This window comes from Larus michahellis, chromosome 8, assembly GCF_964199755.1.
Source record: "Larus michahellis chromosome 8, bLarMic1.1, whole genome shotgun sequence".
NCBI classification, from domain to species: Eukaryota; Metazoa; Chordata; class Aves; order Charadriiformes; family Laridae; genus Larus; species Larus michahellis.
Window position 1 is genome coordinate 52,962,021 of NC_133903.1, and position 16,273 is coordinate 52,978,293.

Genomic DNA, 16,273 nt, shown 5'->3' on the forward strand with positions numbered 1-16,273 from the left:
AATAGCCGGGCGCGCCGCACCCGCGCCTCCAAGCCCCCCGCCCCGGCCGGGGGGCAGGAGGCGGCGCCCGGCGGGGTCTCCCCCCGGCGGGGTCTCCCCCCGGCCCGGCCCAGCAGCCCCGGCCCCCCCCCGGGCGGCAGCAGCCGCCCCTCGGCTGCCCTTCCCCGGTTTTCTTGCTCGGGGCTCTGCGCCTCGCAGGGTGCCCCGAGGGAGGGCGAGTGCGGGCCCGCGGCTCCCAACTCGCTGGTCGCCCACCCGCATCCTCCCTCAACCCCACCGACCCCCGGCAACCCCGTTCTTACACCCCCTCTCACCGTCAGACGCTCCCCAGGCTGCTGTTTCTTCCTCCTGCCCCAAGGGCCGGCAGGTGATTCCGGAGAAAGCTGATGAAAGTCATTCCAGCACGCAGGTGGGGGCAGAGGGGCTGGGCTGGTTATCGCTGCCGGCTCGGTGGCAGGGGGAGTACAGCCAACAGCGGAGTTTGGGTAATGGGACACTTGAACTGTCACCCAGACCAGGCAGCATCGTCCCTCTCCAGCAGTGGCCAGACAACAGGCAGTAACTGAGAAGACTGATGTGCCTTTGGCCAGCAGAGGTAGGTCCCTCAGTTCAAGCGTAGACCCTAAGGGTGTTCTGGGCCCACTGGGATGTGGCCTTGCACTTCATTCCCATGTGGACTTCTTTTCCTTGGCCAGTTCTGCCTGGCTGTCCCACAAGAGGTTTGCTTCCCGCTGTCTGTCCTGTGCGGGGAGGAAGAGTAGATGTCTGTTCTTGCTGCTTGAAAACCGACTTTGAAAGCAGAAATACTTTTCCGTGACAGTTTACAGCCACAGTAGATCAAACTTCCCGTTGATGTTCAGTATTTCTCCGGGAAGCTCTGACCTCGCCCAGCTCGGTCAGTAGGTGACAGGCCGGCTGGGCTGCGCTCAGGAAAGAGAATTTCCATCTGTCTGCAGGTATCTTTCTTGCTCTTCTTGCCCGCTCTTTCAATGGGATGTCACCAAACAGCAAAATTAATCCCTGGCAAGGAAGAAATTCATGTGTGAGCTTGCAAACCTCAGCAGTGAGGCAGCGATTAAAGTTCTTGTCTAATTCTAGGAGATCACGCTTGTAATAGCTAGAGAATGAGGCTTAAGCTGCTTTAGACATCCCTTCATATGTAAGATCATTAAAGCGTCGGTGGCTACTGCCCCTCATAGGAGAGGGAGCCTCGCTGGAGGTGTTAATAGTTGCCGAGTTCGGTGACTACCACCATGCGACAGGGTGTTAACCTTTTGTCAGTGTGACCCCACACATTTGACTAAACCATTTTTCCTGGCCCCAATCTCTTACCAGCTCTCCCGAGTCACATATTTATTGCAAGAGTAATGGCTCTTCCTGCTTAATAAGCTGCTTTGATGCAAACCTTGAGCCATTTGATAATGGCTGCCTCAGACATTTTGCTGTCCTGAACTCATGGGTGATAAAAGATGAATAAAGCTGTCAAATATCTTATTGATTATGTGATTGAGATGTACCCCGATTGCCCTTCTTACCTCGAGTTCCTTCCATTCTATTTCTTTTCTGGGTGTGGATGGAAAGAGGAACCATGTCTACAAAACAGCACTCAACCTGCAGTCAGTCTGCCCAACCTTCTCTGATCCCACCACGTCTACGTGAGGAATTCAATTCTCGGCAAAAATACTAGTCAAATCTCAAGCCCTGCCTCCTTCCAGTGGTAAATTATGATGTCTCTGAGGCACCAACAGTTTTCTCACTTTTGTCTTCTTGGCTGGTTTTGGAGGGAGAAGCTTGGCAGGAAATCCCTCAGGTTCTCACAGTGACTGGATTAAGCCACAGCCGTGGGTTGTGATTCAGGTACAAAGTGGGATTTGAGAGGTCGGTGTTAGGCTTCCAACTCCAGATTCCTGCCTGCTTTTGGCAAAAATACTTGCTAAAGACAGCCAGGAGGCTCGGTTGGGTTCAGAAGCTTGTTGTTGGTACGATGAACTCCCCGAGCTTTGGGGAGGTGCTCAACTTGCCCAGAAAGGGCATAATGATGCGTATCTGTACTGAGAGCACCAAATGCACAAATGCTTATCTGCAATCCCATCCAAACAAAGAGATACAGAATCGGGAAATGCTTGCAAAAGATCACTGAAAGAGATCTATATGCAAGCGACATTAATTTCCATTCCTTAAAACGCAGATGTCTGAGCAAAAAAGCCAGATAAGTGCCTCTGAATAAGAGAGCACTGGAGTGCTCCCAGTCGGAGCTCCAGTGCCTGTGAGTCAGCTGGGAAGCGGAGTGCCGCAAACAGCTGGGCAAGCAAAGGAGCAAGCCCCGAGAGAGGGAGCAGGAGCAAAGATGCTGCAGTGCACAACTGCAGCGAGGGACTGATTACACTCATCTCCGAGCAGGCAGAGTTTGAAATGGAAATGAGGAGAAGAATTCCCTGCCACACTACCCAGCAGCTCCAGTAAACGTTGCTCTGAGACAACAGGGAAGCAGGCAGCGTGCAGCGTGGACTTTGTTTTGTTTCACCATTATTCAGCTCATCTCAGAGTTCAGTTAATTGTAACTCAAAGTGTCCCATACTGTAATGAAACATTAAGAAAAAACTATTTCTACCTTCACATCTTGACATTGATATTGGGGTCTCCCTGCAAGCGGAGGCTTCGGCTTCTGCACTCAAAGCAGAGCAAATTACCAGTTCTTTACACAAGTCCCATCCTTATGGGCTTGGAAACAAAATATTGCTTGTGATGGAATGCAAAGGCCTGCAGAGTCGGGAATTCACATCTGAGCTGCGGAGTCTTCCCTTTGCAGTCAGGCACGTCTAAGAATGCCTCAGGTTATAGTGCCTACTCAACCCAAAATTCCTATGAGGAAACCAAACCCACCTTCCCTGATATACTTCAGTTCTTCCCAAACCTTCAAAACTTCCAGACACACAACTTCCAGGCAAGCATCAATGCAAACCTCTAGCAAACTTTTGCCTCTGCCAAAAAGGGAAGTTTGACTTGCCTTGCCATCATCCTTCATCACAGCTTGGGGTTTTTTTTTCCTTCTTTTTTATGACTTTAGGAAACTCCTGGCTTTCTCAGGCAGGACACACATCTGCTGTGGGCACCTAAAAACAAACAAAAAACCCCCCTCTGATCTCTGTTTTAGCTGAGACAGAAGTACTTAATCAAATACATGCCCAGGAATACTACAAGTCTCATATGCATTGAAAAATGTTCTGACTTTTTATGTTGCAATGCTTTTACTTTACACTTCCCATCCGTGGATGGAACTTGATACAGGTGTCACTACCCCATTTTTACCAAAAAGACAAGTGACGTGAGGTAGCTGGTGTTTGGCCAGTGGCACCGTCTAGAAGGAGACCAGGTGGCATGACTTGACTTGACATCATTCAAAAACACACAAAAAAATTTGGATCCTTAGCTGCACTACAAAGATCTTTCTTTCTGGAGGATTCCTTCTCACTTCTGTTATAAAAAATATCCTATATTCAACAATTAAAGCAAGAGACTCTCATCTGAAGTCTTTGCTTGGGTGACACTAAGTAGATCGTATTGCCTTACATCCCTGCTGTTCCCAATGCTCCAGGTTCCCTCCACCCCAAGCAGAAGAAGGGGATGGGGAGGGACGTTTTGGGATTATTGGTACAACAGAGCTTCCATTTCTATCAGAGGCAAATGATCAACATTTTCTTTATGATTACCAGACCAATACAGGAAGTTAAGAGGGATTTCTGAGATACTGCCCAATAAAATGGATTGCGTCACTGTAACATCCCCCGCACACTCTTATAGTAAACTGCAATCTTTAGATAAATATTTAGGTGTAAACATTAGTCTGGATTTAAATCCATAATATACACGCCCACCTCCTTCATCCACTGAAAGAATAATTTAGTATTTTTATGCAGTAGTCAGCTCCAAAAAATACTGCTTCCCAAAGTAAAAGTCAAGTAAAACCCATTAATAATAATTGCATGATTTCTTCTTTAAAATATATTCCTCCGTATGATTTCTCTAGAGGAAAACACAGAAGATCTCTTTTGACTGCCTCGTGTTCCCTTTCTAAAGCATTTGAGAGATCAAACTTTAACAGCTTAAATATGAATTAAGAAAAATAAACATATAAATTGAGATTCATATTGCCTAATATTATGTTTGGACATATTTATACCAGTAGCAATACTGTAGTCATCCAAGCAGGAAACAAAAACAATACTTATTTCTCCAGTCACAAATAAACTAATTTTAAAAATCAACTATTTCCAGACTAGATTTTTTATTCTTTTCATAAAAATGGAAGGATGGTGGCTAGAGGGGAATTCATACTTAAAACTAATTTAACAATAAATTAGTGCAAAACATACATAACATGTGTAGGGCTATTTTACAGAAATAAAGATGCTAAATTCAACCAAGAAATTATTTGCTGTGAATTATTCTCAGTTCTTTCAGTTCCTGAACCTTTATAAAGGTTCTGTGGAAAGCAGGAAAAAAAAGAAAATCAGGCATATGCAAAGCAAAACAGCATCAAAAGTCAAAGAAGTCTCCAAGGGAGACGAACTTCAATGCCACAGTAGGGTAAACAAATGGAATTATTTACAATACAACATTATCATTTGCGATGATATTTTATTCATTATTTAATCACACACTGGGTCTCCCTCGTAGCCTGTGGTAGACACCATAGCCATTTTGTTCCGTCTTTCACCTGCCATGTATGAATGTAAATGATATAGTTTATTTAAACGTTTGTATACATCGCGCAAGCTACTGCCTCCTGTCTGTGTTGAAAACATACTCCTCTCCCTCCACCTGCTCACAGGGGACACGCAGATCTCAGGGCTGCAAGAATTGGATAGATGAAACGACTGAGTACAGATGAGTCCCTGGCCCTTTGGTCGCCGGGTAGCAGGCTGGCACGGCTCCCTCCAGAGCTCCTCCTCTTCCTCAGCAGGAAAAAACCCTCAAAAGGAAATTCAAGTCCAGAGCTGGTGTGCTCGGTGGCACGTTGGACTGAGATTCTGTGAATTGCCACGTGTGTTCCATGGCAAACTGAACTGTTCACAACAGCACAACCAGCGCAGGAAAACAGACAGACGTTTTTTTTGAAAGAGAACACGAACAGCAGCAGCAGCACTACTATAAAATCCAGCACAAGGAAAAAAAATCATCCTGCTTATCACCAGTTGTCATTGGTTTTGGTTGGTGCAGAATTTTTTTATTGGCAAGCTGAGAAGGAAACGGAGGGTTTGTGTTTCAAAAGTGTCTTGCACAACAGCCTAGAAAGGATGAGCTTTTTGCCCCAGTGCGGAGTTAAACAAAATGGGCTCAAGAAGACAATTTTTTGCTACAACTGGGCCTTAGTTTCACTATCTATTGCTATTTTCTGTGGGCTCTCATGCTAAAGATGTCTAATATTCAAGCTAAATTTCAAGAATCTCATGATTTCCTTCACAATTTGCATAACCATGTGTATCAATCATGAGCTAAGCTTAAGCACCTCTTCGCTTAATCCCCTAATTTGCAGGGGCGGCGGAGGGGGGACAAGACGGGGGCGGTTCTGTTCAGCAATGCAAATCAGCCAAAGGAGGATACCGCCAGGATTAGCATAATCCAACAGCTACAACTATTCAATTTGGAGACTAAGGATGATAAAACCTATTTTCCTAGTCAATCAATCATTGTGATCGCCTTGATTGAAAAAAATGGGGTGCAAATCAGAGTGTAAAATAATGAAATCAGCAGAATTATGTCAAATGACACCGCTGAGAGCGAGGCCTTGTGTTAGGAGCATCCCACTATTGCTGTGATGGGAAGTCAACAAATTATAAGAACCCATATAATTAAGAGCTTATCAAAGCACTTTATCCCATCAAGCACTACCTTACAGATAACAGGTATTACTTCTATTAACACTTAAGGAAATGAAGAGCAATGAGGATGCTTGAAACATCCCAAGGCACTCGGAGCCAACGGGGAACGGAAGGTGACAAACCACTGTACATCCTAACTGATTAAGGAGATTACCCAGGGGAACAGGAGAGAAAGAGTTGTCGCTGGCTGAGGCTGATCCAGGGGCTGCTGTCACTGCCAGTTCCATCTGCGAGCAAATCCCAACTTCGGAGCTTCCTTCCCAACTTCTTCCGCTGTTTGCATGATCTCCCCACCAGGCCCCGCGAGAACAATTACATGCTCCATCTCCTTTCCTTCCCATCGGATTGTCTCAAATAATAAAGGTGTTTGCAAATGTTAATTGTCTCGCAAAAAGCTAGGACCTTCAGATGGTGATTGCTCAAAATGAGGATTTTGCACTGGAAGAATGAACAAACCTTACTAACAAATGCAAACCTACAGGCTGTGAACAACCCCCTGTCGCATTACGGGGGATGTCATACTCGGTTTGACTGAACTTTCCAAACTCATTTGATCCTGGTACCACGTGCAGCCTAATGAAAACAGTACTAACTTAATTTACTGTAGCTGATTTCTTAATAGCCGATTCACATTCGTCTAATAACTCATCCCCACCTTCCTTATCTGGGGTGTACGTGGAGCCAACTGAGACCTTCACACAGCCTCTGACACCGACAAATGCCTCTTTTTGATCACTTGGGGTTGTACGAATCTATCACATACACATCAAAATCAAACACAAAGTAAGGGAAGCATTAATTAAATGGTATCAAACACAGACTTGACAAGACTATGATTTAAGTATAGAAGTGCCTGAAGAATTGTGATTCAGTATTTTAGTTCGTAACCCACTTTTTATATCATTGTAACGAACTGAAAAAAGGGAACGCTTTCCCCCCCTCCACTCCCTTCATCTGTTTTATTTTATCTTTCAACTCGAGCTGGCAAGTCTGTGTCAGCATGGCCTATGAAAAAAGGTGACATAAATTGCTCAGAGACTTGAAAGAGAAGAAGAACTTGTAAACAAGTTCCCTATTCTCATACTCTGTCCCCTAATTCCAAAGAGAGAAACAACAGCACATCCTTCAGAGAATGCAGTTTCTTCTCCTCCAGCTTCAAGTCTGAGAACCGCTCCATGAAACCTAGGCAGGTTCCCCTGTGATTCTTTCTCTCTGTGAAGACCATCCTAGACCACAGAAATGCTGAAAAGGAGCACAGCCATTCTCAAAAAGCTAGCTGGCATAGCTGGTCTGATCATTAGGGAACATTACCAAAGGTTGACTTCGGATGTTAATCTGGTGCATGCACAAATAAACGCTTTAGACTAGAAGTCTTGAGACTAAAAACTCTTGTGAGATTTCTGATGCTCCCTGCTCAAAGTTCAGCTAGAACCTGAAAGTCCAGGGGGTCATGACATCTACAAAGAATAAAAATTAAACAAACCTTTATATCTAAATACACATATCCATCTAACAGAAATCACATCACCACTCCTACTGAACATCATGAAGGAGAAAGAGATGCGGGCAGGAGCAGAAAGAGCTGTGGTACCACGGAGGTAACTGCTCTAATAGTAACCCAGAAGCGATCCGAACAGCCAGCACTGTATGTGGGCATACAGCAGCTCCCGGATTAATTTGTTGAATGCTTTCCAGCCTGTCTCCCATCCTTTAATGCCACAAAGGCATATTAGAATATTAAGAAGGCCAGTCAGGCCTGACATTTGACACCAGCGGAGGTCAGGAACACAACCTGCAAGTCAGAGCCTGTTGGGAGGGGAATGCTAACTTTCCTCTAACGCCTTCTAATTTCCTTTTCTCTTTGACTCTAGGGATGTCCTCTTTCTTCCTCTTGATTTCAGGCTAGGCTTTTTTTCTTCCTACACTTCTCTGTATGCAACCCTCTGCTATTTGCTTCTCTGACTTCACATGTAAGAAAGAGAAATAATGCCTTTTTTATCAATAGAATTCATCACTCGCACTTTTTGATAAAAATAGCTACTCTGACTATCTTCTATTTCCACTCATGTATCGCTGGCATCCAAAACCACCTATCATCTGAGACTTGGCACTGTGAAAAAATGATCTTACACAAGAATAAGATGCAAATTTTTCCCTTAGAGTGGTAAGAACTTCCTCTGGAAACCTCCTTGTTGCTTGCTGCAAACACAGAAGTGGCCCGTTGCTCTTTGTAATCTTCTGCAGGAGCCACAGTCTGAGGCCTTTGTATTTCTTCAGTTATATGATGAGTTTACCAGCAAGCCATCTTCGGTGTGCTACTCCTCACTTGGCTGTGACAGGGAATGAAATTTAATTCACAGCAGGATTATTATTATTATTATTATTATTATTATTATTATTATTATTATTATTATTATTAAGCTGAATACATCTGAAGGAGCGCAAATGTCATACCATCGTTCCTGTACATCACTTCCCCTTCTTTGCCATCTGCTCCTGAAGTCATCAGGCAAAACCATTTCAGCGTTCTCCGTTATTGTCATCAAGTTTGCTTCTGCTTACCCGGTTTAATTTCATATTTTCATCCTCATGTTACCTGGCATGCAAGTTAGTGGAGTTTCTCTGTGTCATTTCTCTTACTCCTCCCCACTTCCACAAAAAAATGTGTACTTTTGGAAATTTGCTCTTCATTACTCTTTTTGACAGATCCTGGTACAGCTTGAAAATGCTCCGCAAGACTTATCTGCACTGGCCACATTGATTTATCAGATTAATTTAACTTCTTTGAAGAGGCTTTCAGTAATAATCAGCTCCATTGTGTTCACAAAAGTAATTCTAAATGCAGAAATGTTAATTAAGATGCAGGATCCTGATTTGGCTTATTGTTAAGATAAGGACAGCCCTGAAATTCAGTTCTGTGTGGCTTCCAAAACCTCAAAGAAGTTCAGGGCTCCCAGAAGCAGGCGGCCATCTCAAACTCTCCGCTTTCCAAAATATATGCAGCTTGTTCCGACCTCTGCCCTTGGTCTTCCTCTCCATTATCATAAGGACAAAGCAACAGGCAGCGGCAGCATTAATAAGATACAGCTCCTTGTTTGTCGGCACAGGTAACATCATAGAGATGAAGGCTTCCAAACCACAGGAAAATGTCCAGATAGAAGAGACTAAAACATACAGATAGAAGAGCCTAAAACTAAACTAGAGGATACTAGAAAACACATTGATCATTTCATGAACTACACAAATTGTATTAACATTTTATTTTATTTTTCAAAGTTTACCCCCTACTCTCAGCCAGTACCACCGTCACTTGATGAGTGACACTTCGCTGTTTTCCAAGTAAAAATGTGTGGGTTTAAAATGGAGTGCTCTCCTGGAGTCATGTCCTAGTGCAAGTGCTGTTAGCAAAACTGTGTCTAAATGTCGATAGATAGTGTCCTTTCAGGGGTTTTCTAGCCCCCGGTGGGGAGAAAGGGCTCGGACACTCTACTTGTTGCTATGGCAGCTACTAAAACTGCTGCTCACAAGAATTTTTGAATTGCTCTCTGTATTCAAACATGCCTTGAAATAAGGTTAAAAATCAACAGTTACAGCACAATTACTGACTTATTTGTTTTCCAAAATAAAAATAAATAGGAGAAGCACTTAATGTCCCCCCTGCATCTCAGTTGTGTTAATACCAAATCACGTGCAGTCTGTAAAGATTTTTCAGAACAGAGATTTGAAGCAAACCCTATAAATAATTTTCATTATTTATATAATTAAATTAGAATGCACTATACTTCCTTTTCCTAATAATTTCAGACATGACTGCCTGCTATAAATGTGATCCCTCGTTGGAGACAAGCTGCATATCAAACAATACTTGCAAAAAAAATAATATGAAAATAGATTTCTAGGCATTGTGTGTATTTCAGGGTTTGCAGAGGTACTTTTCCCAGCTTGTCTCACTGTGCACATTTCACACTTGCTGCCGGACGAGAATGCTGCACTGGGGCTCCAGATCTGCCACTTGCTCGTCCTGATCTTGCCGTCCGAACACAAGCAGAGACTTTCCCACACCATCTCTGGTCGCTGTTTCGGCGTCATCCAGTTGCGTTTTCAGAGAGAGCCTCCACAGTCACGCTACTCACTGAGACAGTACGTTGGACCACACAAGAACAGTTGTCAGAGCCAAAGGTGACAATGGATCTGAGCAAGTCTTTGGATAGGCAGCCACATCCCCCTGGGTTTGCTGAAGCATCTCTGAAGCATTTTTGTGCCCTCATTACAGTATTTAATTTCATTATTATAACTGATAATTAAAAAAGAAACATTAAAATTGGTGTAGTAGCCCAGACGGAGGGGCTGTCTATCCAGGATCCTACCCACTTTAGCCAAGACCAACACTTGCAGTTTTGAGATCCAGACAGAAAGGGAATGGTTGATGCTCAAATAAGACGAAGAGAGAGCGAGATGAACGTGCACTAAGTAGATTTCGTCTGCAACTAGCCCCACAGAAGAGAGAGAAAGAAGAGGGCATGGAACAAAGGCTGTGGTGTTCAAGGAACAGCTTTGTTTTGCATTACTCTCAGAGGTTTTTGTCTGAATTAATAAACAATGCCCTAAGGGAAGAGGTTGGAAGAGACTTTGGCAAGATGTTAGCCCTTCCTTAGTTGGGGAGACAAGCCAGCAGCCGTACAGCAGTTATGGAATAATCTGCCCATAGGGAAGCTTCTTCTTAGCTCTCATTAGTTAGAGGTAAGGTTATACCCTCAAGCATGAAGCACAAATCTAGGAATTTTAAAAGCATTAGTAACAAGAAATCCACTATTAGCATTGTTTCAGCTCCTTTTAATTGACCATAATGCAAATATATTCAAAATGTTTAAAAGATACTTGAAAGGAATTCCAGAAAACAGTCCTCTCTGCTGGTATCATGTTTAAATCTGTTACAATGCCCAAAGAAAATTAACTCACGTCTTAAATAATTCATGCATTTATTGGGTCAGAGGCTCTTTCAGATCTGATGCTCTGCCAATAGAAATGGCAGAGATACAAATGAGAAATCAGACAGGAGCATTATCCATAAAGTTTGAAACTGGATCTAATCCCAGCTTTCTTGAAATAGGATGTGTTCTGATGAAAAGCTGGTTTTCAGGCTTGGTCCTTCCGAAAGCAATGAAGGTTTTCCCAGCAGGTGCACTGCAGTCAGGTCATATTAGCTATAAGCAGAGCAACACAGTTTAGAGAGATAATAACAGAGATTTTGTCCAAGTTACCTGAATGCACACAAGAGTTTAAGCTAGCCACAGCCATATTGAGTCTTTCTGCAACATCAGTAAACAGCCAGCACTCATTTCTAGAGCAACAGAGAGGATAATATGAACAGTTTGAAGGTGGAAGTATTGCTGTACCTTTATAAAAACCAGCACAGCAACTGCTGTGTGCACAGTACTGTAGGTGCACTAAAACCCCTAAACTTCAGCAACATACACCAATGGCATTTTTCTTGTTTCAGCTCCCTTTAGTAGACTGGTAACTGCTTAATAGTAATGAATTGCTACAGGTCTGAGTGGAACCAAATGAAGTGTGCCCAGGAACCAAGTTTTTGACAGAACTCTGCTAATTCACCTCAGCTGTGGCCTTTAGCGCCCTCAGGTAGCCCTTCCCTGGATCTCATACAAGAGAGGACTGCCAATCATCATGAACCGTGCCAATCCATGTGGTTGGTTTATATTGCAGACAAACATCCACTTGAGATGAGGTCAGGGCCACCAAGCTCACTTTACTCATGACTGTAAGTCTGTTGAGAGCTTTGTTTTCAGAGATGAAAAATGACGGCGTTAACCCACACACTGCAAAGCGAGATACAGTTTTCCATTATCCTGCACCTGTAAGTCGGCACCATGCACCCAGGGATGAGCAAAAACATACAAAGACTGAGTTAAAATCCCAGAAGGGAAACTTTTAGATTAGTTGTTACCAGTGAATTGTCTCTGTTGGAAGCACTCCAGGAATAGTCGAATTAATTCCACCAGGGTGTTGCAAAAGGCATGGATAAGAATCCAACATCCGTTTGGGAGAGGTGGTAATGCAGCACTACGCCGTTCGGAGATAATCAAATGTCAGCCTGGCAACTCTGCTGATACGATCATTAAAAGATGGGCTCAATTCCACGAACACTCCCAGGTTTTTCATCCCTTGAGATGGAAACAGCTTTATCCCACTTAGAAGAAAAATGAATATTTTGCATATATAAAGCTCTTTTATCCCCAAGGACTTCACTCAATGTGGACTAGATTTATAAATAGACTACCAGCAGGTGTCTTTGGAATTGTGATCAATTATCGATAGTCTGGCCCTACGCGTACAGTGGAACCTGCTTGTAGATGTTCTCACTATAATCTTGACTACACAAAGGGCAAAAGGATCAGGGCCCCATCGCTTGTCATGTGCAAGCGTTAGGTAGGCAAGAGAGAACGCTACTTCAAAAGTTGAAGAGACTGATGTAAGACAAATTTTCACTAGGGGCTCGATTCTGCACAGCATTAACTTGCCTGTAACTGATCAAAAACAGACAAAAGAAGCCATGTTCAAGTAATATTAGAGGTCCTAATATAAGGTCACGCAATTCTGATGCCCCAATAAGATTTCCGGAAGTATCTTAGATAGAGTCTTTGTGTAACATGTAGCTTTTTCCAAATAAAAAGCAGGAGTTCCATTAGATGACTAAATGCTCCAAACAGAAGCACGAAGCCTACCAGAAAACTCTCCACAACTGGGATCTGACCCTGTCATGAGATGTAAAACAGTCACTACTATCCAGTTAGTATTTCCCATTAGGAATAAGTGCACCTGAAGTGACCTGACTCTAGCGTTTATCTTTCTTGTGGACTACTGAAGCTGAAGCCGTGTTAATTCTAGCTCTCTAAGAAGGCATCAGCACCAAGTCAGGAGGTTTGAAGAGCACTAAGAGAACGCCTGCAATACCTAAGTTTCTAAAAAAAGGCCCGAAAGACTAAACCCTGGGATTAAACTCATTAAAAACAAAAGCAAAAGCTAATTACGTACCTCGTGTGGTTATTTCTCCTTACAAAAACATTTCTTTAACCCAACCACTTGAACTAATCCACCTGCATATTAAATGGATTATTACTTTAAAGGGGGACAGAACAGCATATTTCTCACTGCTGTGCTAGTAGATAGCAAATGGTAAGTTATTTTGCAGTGAAGCAAGAAAGGCATATCTATTTTGCATGCATGACATATGCTAACTGAGAGCACATTGGACAGCAGCTACATTACCATTAACCAGCTTTTACAAATGAAGGTTCATAGGAAGAGTAATGAAAGCCACAGAATTTCTTTTAACATGTTCTCCCATTATATCTCTATCCCAATAACCTCCCAGGAAAATGAGGAGGTCAAGGGAACAGTCAAAGTTGACAATGCTGAATCTCAAAACTACTATTATTAAACACGGCAATTCAAAAACTGAGAATTGCTGATAGAACGATGATGTGCCAGTTAGTCCAAAGGTGACCGTAAGGGCAACAAAGTACTTGAGCAGGACCATCAGCCAGGGCAAAAGGGCAAGGAAAGTAAAAACTGGTCTGAGGCAATCTACACCAATGGTATATTTACAGAAAGGGAGGAATGAGTAATATGCCAAGTGAAAATAAGTATATAAAACAAAAAGCAAAATAAAATGAAATGTTGCATCACACACATCCTCTAGCTCATAAATACAGATGCTGGAATCACAGAAGGCTCCTGGTCTGAGTCATTTCGCAGTCTCTTGGGAAAGAAAACTAATGTACAAAACATTGAGGCTTCACACAGAAACTTATAAATAAGGACTCCTAAGAAAGGTGTAAACAAAACTTACAAAACCCACCAATGCAGCATGTAAGTGGAAAGATCCAATTTTTAAGAGAAAGAACTCCGCTGCAAGAATTTTCCAGAAGCATATGGCTGTAATGTACAAGTGGGTCTCCTGGGAACTTGTCTCCAATGCAGCTTCTGATGACTGCACCTCCAGAAGGTGACATTTTTGGTAGGCACTACTTCGTACATTCAGGGATGGTTCGTGACAATGTTTTGATCCACCCAAGAACACACACAGACATCTATAAAGGTCAGCAATAACGCTCTCCTAGAGGCAAAGCAGAAAGGGGGTTAGCAGCTCCCTGTTCACATTGTATCAGCGTGTCAAATAAAAATTTCTTAGTCACAGATTTCTTCCATGGCTGTCATTTGTGGTGACTTACCACAACAATTTTACATAAGCACAAACAAGTAAAATAGGTCTAACGCTCCTTCCACAGCTGGCAGCCCACTACATGACCCATCCAGTTTCCCCTCCTTTTGCAAATCCTCAGAGCAACAGGAAAAGAGGATACAATTTATTGATGCAGGTCCAGAAGCCCCCAGATGGCAGGCGATTGCAACAGTCATAAGAAAGAAAGAACACAGCTAAATAAAAACAAAGGTTACACAGCTATTGTTAAACTTACCAAATAACCCTCCCTCCCAGGCTTGAGCCAAAAAAAGGAAGGACTGCTCAGCAGCAAGCCAATGGAAATGAAAACCCTAAAGACAAACTCAGAACAAGGTCCTTCTTCACATACAATACAGTCTTAACATGTATTCACAGGGGCAGCAGAGCAAGGTGAACTCAGCACATTCTGAATTTCAGGATCTTTTCAGAAATCCAAGTGCTCTGTTATGACAGAGTAGAGGTTTAGTTGTCTCTACATCTTGTCTAGAATAATGATAAATAAAGAAACTCTGAATATCTCAAGCAGGGCCAGATCTTCAGGTCAGTAGCTTCTAATGTCCACACCTGCAGAAGGAAGAATGTCAGGGGAGGAAAGAGGCTCCCAGGCGGGGTCACCAGGTGATTGGGTTTTTTTATTGTGATGTAGGATAGTTCATATTGGAAGGGACCTTAGAAGGTCATGTAGTCCAGCACACTGCTCAAAGCAGGGTCGGTAATGAAAGGCATGCATACTGCGCTTCCAGTTCCTACTCCTTCTCCTAGACAGAAAACAAATCCACCAGCCAGCCCACAGCAGGGAGAGAGACTGCTGAGGCACCCTCTAATCCAGGCACTTCGCTGCCCAGCCAGGGAGGGTCTCCTCCCTCTTCTGGCACCTCAGGAAAATCCCTTTTCCCAGTTGTGACAGATCCAGGCAAGTTTCCAGTCACTGGCACCTCTGAACAGAGACAAAGGAGCTACCTGTCTTTGGGATCGCCGCACACACCCCTGTGATACAGGTCATTCACCTGCTCCTGCAAGGCAGCCTCTGGCTCAAGGACCAAGCACTGACCATAAGCATTCGATGTTTTAACGGGCAGAATGGTAACAGTTTCAATGTTTTAGATTCTCCAGATATGTCCCAGAAAAATTCACTCCTCAATTGTCTTTAAATAGAAGGGCAGGATTCACCACTGGAGATAGAGTCATGTCTGTACTTCTCTAACAGCAGGTAGACATTGGAATAGTACATCCTAAAATGCAAACCTTTCATTTCCCGTTCCTTTCCAATGAAAGGCATAGGGGTTTTACAGCATGGCACCATAGATTGCTTAAGCAAATGCTGATTTCTCTAATCTTCAGAGGAAAGGCAATTTCCCTTTCTCAGCATTTCCTAAACCCCTTTGTTCAAGCAAACATAAAAAAAGACTTCTCAAAGAATATTTCACTCCCTTCTCCCCCGACCGGTGTCTTCCAGCCTGTATTTACAGCACAGAAACACATCATGCATGTAAGTAGTTACTGAAAAGTAACTAGTTACATGACAGTAGTTACTCTTATTAGGCATGGATCTGCATTTTGAGCTGCGGCAGCATAATACGTGATTGCCTTGATAGTTCAAAGCATTAGCCATGCTGCATACAGTGACTGTTGCGATAATGATCCACTGAAGAAGACACGAGGCTAACCTTACACATCTCCGCTACTAGATTCCCCAGATCAGTGCTTTCGCCCTTTGCAAATCAACCACCAGAGTGGTTCATACAACAGCAGGTACTTGTGGAGCTAGAAGCTTTATAGACTTTCCAAGAGAAAAGTCCCCCAAGAGAAAAAAATTAAATCTAAATGAACTTTGTTATCCCAACAGTCAGTCAGGGTATTACCTGACAGGAATGGGAGAAGGTTCCAAATCTGTGAGAATTTGGTTGAATTTTTTCTGTTTCCCTCAGACACCAAAGAAATTCTAAACTCTTCAGCGCCTGTGATGCACCAGCACTGGAAGTCTGAAATTCTGAAGTCTTCAAGGATAGAAAAGCTGTTCCGCTCCCAGTCCTGTTCTGAAGATATGATATCAGGATGTGATGGCAGCTAACCTGCACGAGTATTATTCAGAAGATCTTTCAGAGCTTTCACATATTCACGCAACTGG

The 16,273-nt window shown here is 43.2% G+C and overlaps 1 protein-coding gene across 3 annotated transcripts in view; it reads right to left on the bottom strand.

Moving 5' to 3' along the window:
* Positions 1 to 3,057: 3,057 nt before the first annotated feature.
* Positions 3,058 to 16,273, bottom strand: part of OMA1 (OMA1 zinc metallopeptidase) — a 107,237-nt gene continuing 94,021 nt past the window's right edge. The window contains exons 10-11 of one of the 3 annotated variants that reach the window (XR_012588586.1): positions 13,762 to 14,019; positions 3,058 to 3,113 (exon numbers count right to left, since the gene is read on the bottom strand). Coding sequence is in view for 2 of the 3 variants with exons in the window: in XM_074596641.1 (XP_074452742.1) it covers positions 3,064 to 3,113 (50 nt within the window). In the remaining variant the exon portion in view is untranslated. Of the gene's footprint in view, positions 3,114 to 10,696; positions 11,087 to 13,761; positions 14,020 to 16,273 lie in introns of those variants that run through there. The other 2 variants (XM_074596641.1, XM_074596642.1) reach the window with 2 other exon arrangements.